Source organism: Nuphar pumila, chromosome 3, assembly GCF_984573655.1.
Source record: "Nuphar pumila chromosome 3, dmNupPumi1.hap1.1, whole genome shotgun sequence".
NCBI lineage: Eukaryota > Viridiplantae > Streptophyta > Magnoliopsida > Nymphaeales > Nymphaeaceae > Nuphar > Nuphar pumila.
This window is the reverse complement of record NC_143251.1, coordinates 134,360,603-134,377,997: the sequence shown is the minus strand read 5'-3', so window position 1 is coordinate 134,377,997 and position 17,395 is coordinate 134,360,603. Positions and strand designations below refer to the sequence as shown.

General features: G+C 36.0%; 1 protein-coding gene across 1 annotated transcript in view; it reads left to right on the top strand.

Moving 5' to 3' along the window:
- Positions 1 to 16,890, top strand: part of LOC149843937 (uncharacterized) — a 36,896-nt gene extending 20,006 nt beyond the window's left edge. Inside the window, exons 4-7 of the mRNA XM_090000177.1 lie at positions 13,057 to 13,248; positions 13,496 to 13,615; positions 14,864 to 14,935; positions 16,311 to 16,890. Coding sequence (XP_089856303.1) covers positions 13,057 to 13,248; positions 13,496 to 13,615; positions 14,864 to 14,935; positions 16,311 to 16,535 — 609 coding nt within the window. The 3' untranslated portion in view covers positions 16,536 to 16,890. The remainder of the gene's footprint in view (positions 1 to 13,056; positions 13,249 to 13,495; positions 13,616 to 14,863; positions 14,936 to 16,310) is intronic.
- The last annotated feature ends 505 nt before the right edge of the window (positions 16,891 to 17,395 follow it).

Here is a 17,395-nt window from a genome sequence, read left to right as displayed (position 1 = left end):
CATAACAAATGTTTTTACTCAAACCATTCATGTTTTTCAATGCGACATCAAAGTTTGTGCCCAAGTGATTTGGAGTAGTAAAGCTTTTAGTTGGTGTTTGATCTGTTAAATAATGTATCATAGTCTAGGCTAACTAGGAACTTTTAGTTTAGTTAGTATAGGTTTTTTCTTTTTTACTTTTTTAGTTACTTTTTGTATTTTGACTAGTCAATGTTTGATTGAGTCAAAATACAAAGAGTAGACTCTATTTAGAGCCGTTGGGAAGCCCAACGACTCTCCCCTCTTGCTCCTTTATTGTATATAAATATGGGGCATTGCCCCCCTCTTATTTTAATGTATTTTTTGTGTGGATCACCATCAATAAGATTGGTTATTTTTCCTCTTGTTGTTGAATACCCTTTTTTAGGTATTTGTGTATGAACCCTTGGTTCTAGTGAGTGTTCTTTTTTATATTGTGATTGGAGCTCTTTGAGCATTCATTATTGGTGATATAGCGAATATTATTGAAGAAGTTCATCTTCTTACATGGTATCAGAGCTAGGAGATCAATTTGTTTTTCGGTACATTGGGATACGTGCCACCCAAATTTTGAATAAGGAGGTGAAGCTCTTTTGCGATTCCTATTCAAGCACTTGTAAGATTGTGATCGTATAAAGATTGGTGGTGCTTATTTGGTGGAGTGTACGTGCTTTTTATCGGTGGTTGAGTACTTGTTATCTCCTCTTTCTTCTCTTCTCTTTCTCCATTCTTTATTTCTTTTTTTCTTTCTCAAACCTTGTAAAATGGATGACAATGATAATGTCACCATTAAACCCATTAAGCTCAATGATTCAAACTATGTAACATGGACTTCAATTATGAAACACCTTATATGGGGAAAGGAGTTGTGGGGTTTAATGGATGAGACCTATCTGGAACCTAAACTGATCCTTACAAAAGTAAAAGGCGAGATAGAAATACCACTTACGAAAGTAGAGAAAAATAAGGCTATTACCACTTACGAAAAAAAGTGGAAGGAATGGAAAATGGGACATGCTAGGATTATATCTTGGCTCATATTAGTGTCAATATAAAAAAGTGTTCAAGTCTTGCAAAATTTGAACATGCAAACAATGCATGAGATTATCTCAAGGGAAAACACTCTTAAAGATATTGCACATGTGTGCAATTTATAAGAGAAAGTACGAAATATGGTTCAAGGGGACAAAAACATTAGAAAATACTATAATAGCTTGTCCGAATTATGGGAAGAGTTAGCTCTTCTTGAACCAAAATGACATTGCCCGGAAGATATAGAACTCCGTTAAAATGAAATAGATGTGGAGCATTTTTTTCAATTTATTAATGGATTGAGATCGGAGTTTGAATCTACCAAATCCATTCTCCTTCATCGAGGGAAAGTTCTTTCGATCGAAGATACAATAGAAGAATTAAGTATGGAGGAAAATAAGCTTAAAAAGAGAATCTCCAAAAGTGATGATGACTCGGTCTTAGCCGTATTTAGACCGAAAAACTATGTTCGTACCTACAAACCTCCACACTATGGGAGGGCAAATGAGAAGCCAGGAAATGAGTTTGAAAGAAAAAAAGTCATTTGTTACTATTGTCGTGAACTAGGACATGTAAAAACATATTGTCCAAAATTGAAAAAGCCTTATGAGAAGAAAGTTACCTTTGTTGGACCTTCACAAAAATTAAGTGAACCATCTATTGAAAACATGTCCTTAAATCAATTAGTAGAGGCACTTCAACCTTTACTCAAAAGAGCATCTTCATCTACGGGAGCCGCAGTGTCTTCCTTCGGCATCTTCTGTAACGACCTCAACTCATAACCCTTAAAAGTGTAGATTTTTTTTTTAAAACAAGTGCGGAAACAATCCTAGAGACCCGGGGCCTTATAGTTGAAACACAACCACCACCACAAGGGATCTTATATTCATCTTTCATACCAAACCAAATCAAACCAAACTGTCTTTATTCAAATGTAAAGAGTCTGAGATATATGTATTAAAAGTAAAGAAAGCAAAAAGAAAGAGCTACATCGTCCCAAGAATCTGCCCTGTAGTCGTGTAGTCCCCTCGTGACTCTTCTCAAAAGCAAGTCCTCTCCACTAGGCATCTGAGGCTGCGAAAAACACAAGTAGGGTGTCAAAATTCAAAGAATCCTGCGTACTAATCCCTCTAATGAATTAAACAAGTAAAAAGAACATAAATAAGATTCATGCAATATTTTAGAGGAATGCAGTTATAACAACTTCATAATTTAAATAATCATTTAAGCAATAGGGATCAGTTGCTAAACAAGATGGAATAATTATTATCAATATGGAACATCAATTATGCAATAAAGACAAGTATCATGCAATAGGGAACAATTATTGATCATGAAGGAACATTTAATAACAACAGGGATCACAATTTAAGCATTAAAGACATTTAACATGCATTAAGGAGCAACATCATGCATTCATCAATATATCACAATTAAGGGAACAAGTAAATATGCATGATTTAATGCATAACAGAAATATGCATGATTTCAGTGCAATGCACGAATAATTTATTATCTTAAATCAAGTTCTCTTTCATATGCATGTCCCTATTAGGATGCACACACATTTGAGTTCCTCTTTTTAATTACCATTGTCCGCGGATATTCAAAACGGGTAAAATCTCCAAGGTTAAGTTAGGTTCCCAGGATAACTTAGCATATAAGTTGTATTTTATTATTGGGTTCCAAACTTAGCCCTCGACCGATATCAGGAAACAACATCTATCGGAACATTAAAAATAAGCATCTAATGTTGGGGACACCATGGAAATCAACATCCATTGACCCCACTTTTTTGGTATACCAAAACAACAGCTGTGTCTACACACCACCCCCAGGCAAAGTGGCGGACTCTCCCTAAAATTGTGGCCAGGAAAAGAATCTCAATATCGGGTTCAGGGGCAACAACAACGCACACGGAATTTTAGTATCCTCACAGTTCTCTAAAATCGCAATATCCAAGATTCTCACACTAAAGAAGGGACATCAAGGAAACGTAAATTACACTGTTCTTTAAATTTTTTTATCTTATTATTAATTTATTTCTTTTAATTTGCAATTCAACATGCAGAATTGATAACGTAAGCTTGCAAATCAACATGTCAAGCTCTTTACGGGACCACAACCTGTGGCATCATGGAACAATGCAATGAAAACAATAATATCACATTTGATTTTTGTAATGCATAGATCAACTAAACAAAGAGCAACACCTGCCCAAGGCTCACACAACCTACGATAATTCATTTTGATCATCGATGCATTCTTATACAAAAATCATCAATCACATGCTACTATGCATTCCTTTCACATGCTTTTCAATGCACATTCATATATGCAAACTTTTGAGATGCACATGAAACAATAAATTCATAAGCATATGCATGAGTGCACACGTATGCAGGTTAAGAAGACGCTTCCAAATCAATACACATATTCATGTCTATAGCATAATTCCACTAATGCAAGTATTTCTGTCATATGCATGCTTCAACTCATGGGTTCATATCATATGCATGCTTCAACTTACATGTTCAATTATAGGCTTGCAAAGATGAGAGATAGGAAATCGAGGGATCTGAATATGGTTAGATGTATCAAAGATGAAACACAAAGGGTTTTAGTCAAATATGAGGAGATTAAGGAGAGATGGAAAAATTATTTTGATAAGTTATTTAATGGAAGTCATGCTCAGGATCTTGGAGACTTCTCCATTCCTTTTCATGAGATGAATCGTGTCTTCATGCGCAAGATTCAAAAGAAAAAAATTGCATAGGCTTTGAAGAAAATGAAATCAAGAAGGACAGTTGGCCCCGATGGTATACCTATCGAGGCTTGAAAATGCTTGGGTAAGAAAGGTTTAGAATGATTGACAAATCTTTTTAACAAGATTTGGTAAACAAATAAGATGCCTAATGAGTGGAGGAAGAGTACTTTGGTGCCTCTATATAAGAATAAGGGTGACATACAAGATTGCACAAACTATCGTGGTATAAAACTCATGAGTCATACTATGAAACTTTGGGAGAAGGTGATTGAGTATAGGTTGAGGAAGGTTGTCATGATATCGGAGAATCAATTTGGTTTTATGCCTAGAAGATCAACTATGAAAGCTATACATCTTCTTAGACAACTTATTGAGAGATATAGAGAGAGGAACAAAGATTTGCATATGGTTTTTATTGATTTGGAGAAGGCATACGATAGAGTACCTAGGGATGTTCTCTAGTGGACAATGATGAAGAAAGGTGTTTCTCTCAAGTACATTAGTATAATTAAAAATATGTACGAAGGAGTAGTAACCAATGTCCGCACTTGTGGAGGGGTGACAACCAATTTTCCTATAACGGTTGGCTTACATCAAGGATCTGCATTAAGCCCTTTCCTATTTGCTATAGTGATGGATGAGCTTACGAGATCAATTCAAGAAAATGTGCCATGGTGTATGTTGTTTGCTGATGATATTATTTTGATTGGTGAGTCTAGAGCTGAGGTTAATGCTAAGTTAGAATTATGGAGACAGACATTAGAAGCAAGAGGTTTTAAGTTGAGTAAGAGTAAGACAAAATATATGGAATGTCGGTTTAGTAAGCAACGAAGTAGTGATGGGAGTATAGTGAAGCTTGGTGAGCAAGAAATATCAGTGGATGACTGTTTCAAATATTTGGGATCTATCATTCAAAAGTATGGAGAAATTGATGGAGATGTAAATAATAGGATAAAGGTTGGGTGGATGAAATGAAAAAGTGCAACTGGAGTGTTGTGCAATCGTAGAATGTCATTGCGGTTGAAGGAAAAGTTTTATAGGACGACAATTAGGCCCGCTTTACTGTATGGTACAGAATGTTGGGCTGCCAAGAGACATCATATTCAAAAAATGAGTGTAGCTGAGATGCGTATGCTTAGATGGATGTATGAAAATACAATAAAAGATAATATTCAAAACGAGGAGATACGTAAGAAGGTAGGCATTGCATCCATTGAAAATAAGATGAGAGAGAATCGTTTACGATGGTTTGGACATATTCGGCGAAGGCCTAATGATGCTCCAGTTAGAAGGATGGAGAAATGGGAAAATATATTAGTTAAAAGAGGTTGGGGTAGGCCTAAGAAGACTTGGATGGAGATGATAGGAAAGGATATGAATGCTTTGAACCTCACCGAGGACATGACATTGGATAAAAATGATTGGAGGAGAAGGATTCATGTGAAAGACCCAGAATGATTTTCTTTTTTGGTTCATATCGCCGACCCCAATTGTTTTGGGATGAAGGCGTTGTTGTTGTTTTTGTTGTTGTTCATGTTACATGCATGGTTTCATGCAGTACACATTAATCAAGTATGTGAACATTCAAGTAATGATGCACATGTCAAACCCATCAGTTAAATGAGTGCATACACCAAGGTTACCTTGATTCAACAAATCATATCTATTTATTTTACTATGTTTTTTTAATACACTTGACCTATGTCACAGGGATTCGGCTAGCAGGGTGCCGCACCCGCGTCGACGGGTGCGGCACCGAGTGCGGTCAACCCGATCCTGGGTGTGTTGACCGCACCCAAGGTCATTTCGGTCCATTTTTTTGGGATTTTTTTTTTCAAAAAAAAATTTGCCCTATGAAATGGGCTGCGAAATTTTAAAAAAAAAATCTGATGACAACTGCTGCTCTTGTTTTATAAAGGGGCACTTGTGTCCACAACATCTAACGAGCTTTGTTGGCATCCCATGCTATTCCTGCCTCCAAACAATTAATTTGCAGCGTTGGAAAACACATTGTTAACTTGGAAATGATGATCCATCTTCCTCAAAAATTAAAACCAAAATTCAAGAGCCTTTTGAAGTCTTTATCCTTCAACCATCCAGATCCTTCTTCGTCTAGGATTTTCTCTCTCCATAATAAATGATAATGGTGGTGGTAGCCTTGGTGGCTATTAGTATTCACTTTTCTCCTGACGAGATGGGTGCTTTAGCCGTAGCCTTGTGTAGACCTCTCTTTTCCACATGTCAAATCCAATAAATTTCTTTTAGCTGTCATCTGTGTGCAACAATATATAAAATGAAATTTGAAGAACCCTAGGTAGTGGCGTGGCAGTGGAGCCGTAGGCCTCGTGAAGACTCTCTCTCCAACAAACCACATCAAACCTTTCGCTTATATTTTTTTCGTGAAGACCAGGGAGTTTCAGATATGATTGAATCATGACAGTCTGCAGAACGCAGCAGGGTGGGTCAATCAGATTGCCAATCCTTTCGGTTCATCAATTTTGTCCCGTTGTGTCAAAGTACACAACAAGCACAACGTGGGTAACAAGTCTTCAAACAAACACACCAGCAAAAAAAAACTGGACCCCGACCTGCGCCGGGGGAACCCCCGGACCCCCTTCTATATATATATATATTTACATTTTTGCCCCTGCCGCACCCCCGCACCCGGGTTTTTTGGAAGTGCCGAATCCCCGCACCCGCACCCACACCCATGTGACATAGCACTTGACCCATTGAAATCTTACCCATTTATGTGTGTGTGTGACTGTGTCTTAGAAGTTTGGAGGTACATACAGCTGTTGACGCATTTAGGATTGTCATGATTATTTATTAGAGGTCATCACTGGTTCTAACCAAGAAATTTGAGCATAAATAGTGCTCACAATGGTCAAAAGATCATTTCATCTTCAGGGAATGTAACTGGGGCTGGTGATACCTGAATTTCCAAATTGCTACCATAAGGTCTGATGGTAACACTTGCCTAGAACAGTCAAAACTCTGTCAATAGATAAATAAGGAGATCTGGTGTACCTAGGCAATATACGTACATCCACCAAAACAACCTTGTACATATCCAAATTAATACCTAGATCTTAGTAATATTGACCATAATAGTCATGATACTAAGTAACAATAATACAGTTGAAATGCTCCTTTAGAGCATGTTTATGTTCTGGTTTATTTCAAAAATTTTTGTGGCCAGGTCTGGCCAGCCGAGCCAAGCTCTGGCCAACCAGACCGCGACCCAGACAAACAGGAGAAGACTTCTGTTTTTTTTTTTTTGAAAAACCACCAGCCCAGGCCGAGTGGCTGGCCTGGCAGGTCTGCCAAGCCTGCACCAGCCCAACCACTCGGCTGGGCTGAGCAGTACCCACGTTGGTCCCTGCCGAGCCACCCAAACAAAAAAAAGAAAGCCCACAAGACACTTTCTGTCAGATACCAGTATATATATATATATACCAGTTTAAAGCTTTACCTGTTTATGTATATGCTCATGTACTAAATCAGGTATGCACTAATAGGTAGGGGTGGCAATCGGGTCGGGTTGGCGGGTCAGAATACCTCAACACGAACACGACCCATTTATTAAACGGGTCGGATGTGGCAAACACAAACACGACCCATTTATTAAACGGGTAACTTGACACGACACGGTTAACATGTTTAATAAATGGGTTGGGTCGACACGACACGATTACATGACATGGCGACCCGTTTATTAAACGGGTCGACTCGATAACATAGACATGATAACCGCACAGGCGCACACCACCACTGGAGAGGAGAGGTCTCGGGCCCTCGGTTGCAGCTGGGTAGGAAGGAGTTAGGTGGGTGACTAAAGTGTAAAGTTAGGAGTTAGGGTTATATATATATATATATATATAAACGGGTTGCGGGTTGACGGGTTCGTGTAAACGGGTTGACCCGCCCGCCTAACCTGTTTATTAAACGGGTCAAACGGGTTGGCAGGTTGGCATACCCCTAACACGAACACGACCCGTTTAATAAATGGGTTAGGCGGGTCGACCTGTTTACGATACGAACCCGTTTAAGCCAAACCCTAACCCGGCTAAGAAGCGGGTTGGCGGGTCGGGTCAGATTTTGCCACCCCTACTAATAGGCTTGCCAAAACAGTGAAAAAAAACATACGAACATGGATTCTTGCCTTCAAATTTCACATGATTCCAAGAAGTAAACTAAACATATTACTTAATACACTGATTTTATTACAAATCCAAAACCATGATTTCCATTTTGATTAAAGGGTTAGGCTTGGTTAGAAATTATTTTAAAGCATTAACACACTAGATCGGCTATGCATATATATATATATATATATATATATGCCCAAAATAAATTTCGAAAACGATGCAAATACATCAATTTAACCATGGATCTTAGAGTAAATGATCGGATTTACTCCTCCACATGTATTTCTACTAAAATACCACATGGAAATCGAATCCATATTCTTTTTCTCACTCAAATCAAAAGAGAAACCCGTACCATGTGAAGAAAAACAATGGTAGATATTGAAAAACGTGGGTGGATGGCTGGAAAAGATCAAATATCTTCCTCTTCTTTCCTCTTTTGCCTCTTTTTTCCTCACTTTCTTTCTCTTTTTTTTCCTTCTCTTTCTCTTTTCTCTCTTTTTTTGAAGTTTTTTTATAGGCCCTATAGGGGAGGACGCCCCCCCCCCCTTCTTCAGCCCATCTAAAAGGGCTAGAGAGAGAGAGAGCTCTCATGAAAATAAAACTCTTTTATATGAGTTTTCCGAAATTTTAAAACTCTTCAAGTTTGACTTTTCAAAATTTTGTTAAAAAAGAACTCTTAGTCTCTCAAATCCTCTTGAACTCTTTCATAGGTGTTTAAAGGCTCTTTCAAGCGTCCTAAACAAACTCCAAAATAAATTTTTGAAATTGCATTAAATTAATTAATTATTTAATATTCAATTATAAATAATTTTTTAGAAGTTTCCAAAAATTACCAAATTAATGTGGGAGGCTTTTTAACATAAATAGACCTCAATTTAAAGGTTTTTGATGAATTTAAAGTTAGAAAAATCATTGGGCATATATTTGGATTTGGATCCGGATCCAAGATCCAAATCCAAATGAGTTTTAAACTGGATCAAATCCAGATTAATATAGGTCTAGGATAGGGTCCAAATCCATATTAATTTGGATCAAATATCTCAGATCCGGTCCGATCCAAGTCTGGATCTGAATCAACAAATTGTTCAATTTTTGAAAAAATGCGATTTTTGGCCCAACCGTAGCCCGAATCGAGAAAATAAAATATTTTTGCGCTCAAAATTCTGAGACGCGTCCAACAACATATTACACGAATATCAAATTCTGAATTTCACCCGAAAATAACCCGAATTTTGCTTGATTTTAAAGGTCAGAAATAAAACTTTTTCTCACGTTTTAAGTGGTTCGTTGAGACCTAGTTGACGAGACCTGAGCCAAGCTCAGACTCAAAAGCATCGATCTAAAATCGAGGTTCAAACGATTTTTATCCCAAACTTAGCCAATTTTTCGACAAAAAATCAAATTTAACTGTGTGAAAATACGCGATATTACGTCTCCGATCCAGGTAAATCTTTTTGGCTTCTTGACTCAGGGGCCTCTTTTCATATGACACCAAATATTGATTTGTTATCCGAATGTCATAATTCAAGTAGGTCAAACGTTTTTACCGCCGTTAAAACATCTCTTGAGATTAAAGGAATAGGAAATTTTGAAAATACCTCTCAAAACTCAAAGATTTTGTATTCCACAAATTAGATATATTCATAAACTTAACTTAAATCTTTTATCTTTTTCTCGACTATCTGACCATGGATGTAATGTTTCCTTCTTCTCTCGTGGTTGTCGAGTGTAGGATTGCCAATCAGAGAAGCTGATTGGGGAAGGCCATAGAGAATGGGGCTTATACTATATGGATTTTTTGAAAATACCCAAGAATACATTGTGTTGTAATGTTTAGAAAGTGGACTTGGATCTATGACATAAGAGACTTGGCTATCCTAGTGTATCCAAGATCCAGTTCTTTCCAAAGATGGAAATTTTTTGGAATTCTGAAAAATTTATATGTGAAAATTGTATTCTTGTTAAAATGAAGAGATTACCTTTTCAAGAAAGAACCTTTGTTTCTTCTCGACCACTTGAGTTAATACATTCAGATGTATAAGGGCCCACACCTGTTATATTAAAAGGTGGCTTTGCGTATTATGTAATTTTTGTGGATGATTTTACAAGACATACTTGGATTTATTTTCTTAAACATAAGTCTGAAGTTTTCTCACACTTTCAAATATTTCATAATCTAGTTAAAAATCAATTTAAAAATGATATTTCAATTTTTCGTACCGAGTCAGGGGGACAGTTTTTATCAAAAGAATTTAAAGATTATCTAAATCTTCACGGTATTATACATCAAAGATCATGTCTTTATACCCCTTAACAAAATGATTCAGCTGAAAGAAACCATACGCATATTATAGAGACAACAAGAACTTTACTTATTACATATCAAATATCTAAATCTTTTGAGATGAAGCCACTCTAACTGCAGTTTATCTTATTAACAGAATGCCATCTTCTTCTTTAAAAAATATATCTCTTGCTGAAAAACTTTTCAAACAAATTTCAGATTACTCTAGGTTAATGGTTTTTGGATGCAAGTGTTTTGTTTTTTCTGACAAAAATGATAAACTCTCTCCTTGTGCTATTCTTTTTGTTTTTCTAGGATATGCAAATTATCAAAAAGGCTATATATGTTTTGACTTTAAAGATAAGAAGTTATATCTATTAAGAAATGTATCATTTTTGAAAAAGGAAAGTTTTTTTGAAAGTGAGAACACTAAGGAAATAAATGAGTATTTCTTTTTATTGGATTTAGTTCCAAAAATTGATGAGTGTGAGATTGATGAAAACCAAGAAGATAAAAATGATATAATACATACAGAAACATTTTATAATAATCAAGATTGTATTCAATACTCTAGGTGGGGTAATTTAGAACATCCATGTGCTCTCGAAAACTATATTAGCAACGAAGAACAAGAATAAATAGTGTATAAAGTTAAAACCAAGAGTGGCAGAACTCTTGAAAGGTATAAGGCCAAGTTACTTGCCAAAGGTTATTCCCAAGAGTATGAAATAGATTATGAAGAGACCTTCGCACCAGTTGCTAGAATGACCACAGTTAGGACTTTAGTAGCCTTTGCCTCTATAAAGAAATAGTCTATATATCAAATGGATGTCAAAAATGCATTCCTCAATGGCAACTTAGCCAAAAAAGTTTATATGAAACCACCACTTGGCATTGATATCCCTAAAGGAAAAGTCTTTCGTTTAAATAAGGCTCTATATGGCCTCAAATAAGCTTCAAAAGCTTGGTATGACAAATTTAGTCAAGTTATTCTTGATTTTGGTTTTCAGTCTTGTCTTACTGACACGACTCTATTTGTTAAGAATTCTAATGCAGATATTATTGTCCTTCTTCTCTATGTAGATGACATGATTATCATTGGAAGTGATAAACAGGGAATTAAAAACATTAAAAAATTTATCAAAATACACTTTGAAATGAATTATTTGGGTTTTTAATTTTTTTTTCTTGGTATAGAAGTTGGTTATTCATTTAGAGGCTATTTGCTAACTCAATCTAAGTTTGCTCTAAATATTGTTGACAAGTCTGGTATCTCATATGAGAAAAGGGTTGACACTCCCGAAGTTGTAAATGTTAAAATGAAGATTGATGATAGAGAACCACTTGAAAATCCAACACCTTACAGATAACTTGTCGGGGCATTATCTTATCTCTCCATTAGAAGACCTGACATTGCGCATGACGTTCACACAACAAGCCAATTTCAGCATGCTCCTACCACAATTCATATGGGAGTTGTTTTACTTATTATTAGATATATTAAAACTTTTATTTTTCGAAGACTTTTCTTGTCTTCTTCTTCCTCCTTAGATTTAATTGCTTATACTGATGCGGATTGGGGAGAAGATCCAAATAATCGACACTCAATTATTGGTTTCTGTGTATTTTTAGGTGAATCATTGATTTCTTGAAGGTACAAGAAGCAACAAAAAGTCTCTCTCATCAACTTAAGCCGAGTATAGAGCCATGGATACAATTACTATGGAAGTAGTATGGCTAAGGAGATTACTTCATGGCATGAGTGTTCAGAGTACAAGAGCATCACGTCTATGCTATGACAATAAAAGTTTTATTTATATTTCTAGCAACCGGACATTCCACAAACAAACCAAGCACATTGAAATGGATTGTCACTATGTACGAGAGGAATTCCTACACGACACCATTGATCTTCCCTATGTTTCTTCAAAATATCAACTGACAGATTTCTTTACCAAACCTCTCGCAGCTCTTAGATTTCATTTTCTCCTAGACAAATTTTTGGTTGTCCAACCGTAAGTTTGAGGGGGAATGTTAAATAATGTATCATAGTCTAGGCTAACTAGGAACTTTTAGTTTAGTTACTTTAAGTTTTTTCTTTTTTACTTTTTAGTTACTTTTTGTATTTTGACTAGTCAATGTTTGACTGAGTCAAAATACAAAGAGCCGTTGGGAAGCCCAACGACTCTCCCCTCTTGCTCCTTTATTGTATATAAATATGGGGCATTGCCCCCTCTTATTTTAATGTATTTTTTGTGTGGATCACCATCAATAAGATTTTTTACTTTTCCTCTTGTTGTTGAATACCCTTTTTTGGGTATTTGTGTATGAACCCTTCTTGGTTCTAGTGAGTTCTTTTTGATATTGTGATTGGAGCTATTTGAGCATTCATTATTGGTGATATAGCAAATATTCTTGAAGAAGCTCATCTTCTTACATGCTCGCCACTTGTTGGGACTATCCTGATTCTCTCGTAATATGATATACGTTCACTTAGTTTCCTCTTGGTGACTTCCCTTCCTCACATGTTGTATTCATATACTCTTTAATGAAAGTTCATTTTTGCTTAACTCAAAAAAGGGAGAGAAGAGTGAAGACACCTACTCTGGAAGTCACTGAACTCCTAAAAACCAATAGATAGTATAACGAAGAAATGCTGAAAATAATTTTCTGTTCAATCTAGGTGAACATTAAGGCTACGACATTCTTCTTTCAGATGATTATGGCTGTGATATTCTCTCTTTTCTTGTGGAATGCATTCTATGTTGATCTATGGTGTTGATTAGAATTGATTGCAACAGGCAATAGATGCTATAGACAATGGAATCAACAAATATGACACGGATCAACCACCAAGGTATGTGAACAATACTGGCTTGTCTTCTCGGGTAGGCCGTTTGAATCTGGACTGGTTGGATCCTGACCAGTCACCTGAAAAGGAGAATGAAGCGTTTCACTGTGCAATGACACTTGCTGGTGATGAATTTTTGGGGGTAAGGACCATATCAAAGAAATTTCTGGCACTGTGCATTTCCTTTCTTTCTTTCCTTTATAATATTTTCAATATATCTTTTCAGGATGACTAGCTTGATGTAGAGAAAAGCTTGCTTCCTGAAAAGTATAGTTGAAAAATGATTGCAAAACAGGGTATATGCTTATACATTATCAACACTAAGACACAATGTAGGCAAGAAGTTATTAACAATAAGTTTTTTCTTTTTTCCCCAATTTTATTTTCAGAATGTTAGATTCCATGCCAGATCATGGCTTCCTGCACGATCTATTGTTATGGATACATTATCATCAAGAAAAGATGTTGATGCCAGTGGAGAAATAATAGTATTGAAGCGATCCTGCCCTGTGAGTGAAATTCATCATCTTGATTCTGGATTTCTATTGTGCATCCATTCTTGATTCGATGCTGCACATATGTTATTTGTTTTATTTGCTGAACTTACAGTGATTTATTACCAATCATTTTGCTGCAAAACATGATACAAGGATCATATGCTGATTGCAAAATGTTTCATCATGGATGTGCATATTCGTATGTCCAATGAAATTACATAGATAATCATATAACACTGTTTTTCTCTACTTGTACTATCTTTATATTCTTGAATCATATGAGAAGTTTGAGAATCGTGGCAAGAAAGGAATGATGGAAGTTTCTCAAGCTTTATTGATGTAGAAATTATTATTCATAATCCTCTTTGTTGTTATTTCTTGTAGATGCTTTCTTCCTTGCTTCATTGTCTAGCAGGAATAGGGAACCCATTTTTGCTTTTGATGGACAAAGAGCCGTACATATTGTATCACCATTTTGTGTATTGTTTCATTGGTCATGACTTCTGTTAATAGTAAATTCATGTTAAACTTATCTTAGAAATAGCCTTTTTTTGACAGATAATGCCTTATCTATTTATTGACCATTTTTTTTCCCATGAGGAATGGGGAAACCACCCCCAGGATCAGAGACCTAGTCGTGCTGGCTAAACGCCTAAGTGTGCCGTACTTAGGTCACTTTCCCGACAGTGTAAACCCGTGGTTTACCCCTTGCCCCCAGTGAGTCGTCTTGCTTCGGCATGAGCAAGGGACATAATGCCCTTGTCCCTTCTTATATGCAAAGGGCTGATGCCCGTGAGAATGAAACCCTGACCATCCGTTTAGCAGCCAAGCCCTCTCCCACTATGCCAAACCCCTTAGGGCTATTTATTAACCAGTTGTTTTTATATTTTTTGCAACGGTCCATTTGCTAGTAGCACTTTTTGGTTCATTTCAAATAGCTGAAAACCTAGTATACACGGGATGAATTTACTTTATAAAGATGAATATGCTATGTTGGTCTTGATTGCATTGGTGTTTTTCTTTTTACCTTTTTAAAGTTCATAAAAAAATTATTCGCTTGTTCAAGCTGATAGTTGTCTGCTCTTTCTGGTGGGTGAGACCTTGTAAGTAAAAGTCCTTATTTGGATCGAGTGTGGATGATAGTTTTTCTCTTGCATAAACATAATCTAGTTAAGGATATATTAATGGGTCAGTCTCTTAGTTTTGTTTATACGGCACTTTGAGATATAGATTGATGATGATATCACTCTGTTTTTACAGTGGAAGCTTCACCTGTTTGAGCTTGAAGAGGAGACAAAACTTGAACCTTCTATCAAATATGTCCTGTATGAGGTAATCATTCCTATTTTTAGTATGATCTATTACTTTATTGGACTACCTTTAAATATAATATATTGGAGACCACTCTTGTGTTTCTTTGATGATTGAATATTAGAATCTTGATTTGTTATTTCTTTTGCTAGAGTAAATAAGCACTGTACATGAAAGGAAACAACTTTCTAGCTACTTTTATTTGTTCCTTGGAATAAAATGTTTAGTATAAATAAGCACATTTGTTTGCGTTGAGGGGCTAAATATAATTAAAAAAATGTACTAAAAGAAATTTGCACCAACTTAACCACAAACATATTACGGGTCATGTCACAAGGACATGCCATTTTGGGCGTGTGTCTCTGGTGGCACTAGGACACACTGACATGAGCGCTGACATGTATGGACATTATTTTAATAATTTTCAATAATATTTTAATATTTTCAATAAATTGTATTTTTATTATTAAAATATAAAAAATATTTTTTATTGATTAAAAAATTAAAATATTCACTGTCCTTGTGTCCTATTTTCTGAAAAAAAATTGGAACTTTGTGAGTAGATTTTGACGTCACATGTCCTTGTGTCCACTTATCTTTGTGACATAGATTACGGGTATTTGATGCTAAATTTATACTAAATGTAGATGCTTGCTTCAACTGAGAACTAGATGTTGGCTGGCCTCCTTGAAGCAATTCAGAAGGGCATATGCCTTAACTCTTCAGGGTGCTGTGGCAGGTCAGGTTGTTGACCGCCTATCTCATAAGCTGAATAGCTTAAGGACATTGTGCTTATGTTTATCCTTAACCAACAAGGTTGGACATGACACTAATATTGCAGATTGATGCATTTTAGACCAAATAACCGAGGTGGCAGAGCCCTGGGTTAAAATAGCATTTGGGGTGGTAACGGTGGTTATTGAACTGAAATAATTCTTGTAGTTTATAAAATATGGAACTATATAAGAGAGAAATCCCATGAGATTGCTCCTTTTTCCAACATGTGTTTTGGTGCTAATGGCAATAACTCAGCTTTAATGTGAGTGTAAACATATTCCTCAGAATTTAATGGTTCCCCTAGTATGGCTGCTTTCCATTTTCTTAAACTGTGTTTCTAAGAACACATGCATTCGTGCTTTCTCAGAGCCAAGAAAACTGTGTTATTTGTTGTGATTTGTTTTGCTTCTAATCTCCATTTCTAATTGTTAGCATTCAATGCATTTTGGATGTCTGGCATGGTTTTTAAGATCTTACTGTTCGAGTTGAAACCTTTTTTTTCCAGAATGATAGCCTATTGGTAATCTACTTGCTTACGTTTCTTGTCTCCCGCTATCAGAGCTTTGAGAATGCTTACAAACTACAAGTAATGACCTTTTTTTACTATGTCAAATTGAAGGATGACAGGAGCAAACATTGGAGAGTGCAAGCAGTGGCTATTTCTCCCAATAAATTTGAGAGCCGAAAGCCTCTCCCATCTCCTTGGAGAGGTTTGAGAGATGCCGAGCTTTCAAAGGAAGCATACATTCCTGGGTGTGTTTTCGTCCATATGAGTGGCTTCATTGGTGGAAACGTGACTTATGATGGAGCTCTTGCAATGGCAAGGGCTGCTCTTAAGTTTTGATAGCAGTAGAAAGGGATGCCTGGTGCTATTTATATTATACACTATATTTGTGAAGAACATTCAAATTTGCAGTTTCTGTTGTTTCAAATTGGCATGTGTTTGCTCGATTGCTTGCTTATTTGGCTGTCAACTGTGCTTTGCACTTTGTGATGGCCAACGACTGCATGATATTTAGTTACTGTTAGCTACTGGCATATGATGATATTTGATTTGGCTCATCAAGACTATCGACCTTGTAAGGAAGCTTCACAAGTTGTCCGACTTTAGGTTAGTTGCTGAACCATGACCGGAATATTTGAATTAATTTGCCCATCTTGGTCTCAATTTTTTAATGTTTAAGGCCATTAAGGTATCAGTTTTTTGTATTTGAGTTAGAGATGTTAAAAAAACTCTTTTTTTGCACATTTTCATTAATTGTGCCTTTGTACTAGAGTAATGCATGCGATTTTGTATGTTGAATAGCATTAAGAACTTTGTTGGTTATAAAAGAAATGGTATACTGTATTAAGCTGTCATGTATTCTTGTTAATAGAGAAGAATTCTATTAAACTTTAGATCTTATTAAGCTACTTTTTGTAGTACAAGTTTATAGCCTTATAGGATTTTTTTTTCAAGAATACCCTGCGGGTTTAATTTTGAGAAAAGTGTTTCAACTCAGTTGCAAAAGTAACATCCGGTAACATAATTTCTGTATTTTCTTTTGAGAGAAATTCCATGGTGCTAATGGATAAAATACATAATTGGATATGGGCATCTAAATAGAAGGTTTAAAAATCCTTGTAAAAGATATATCATGTTGGCATTTTATAAAAAGCTAAAAAGAACCAAAATTCATCATTTCATGTCTGTGCAGGATAGTA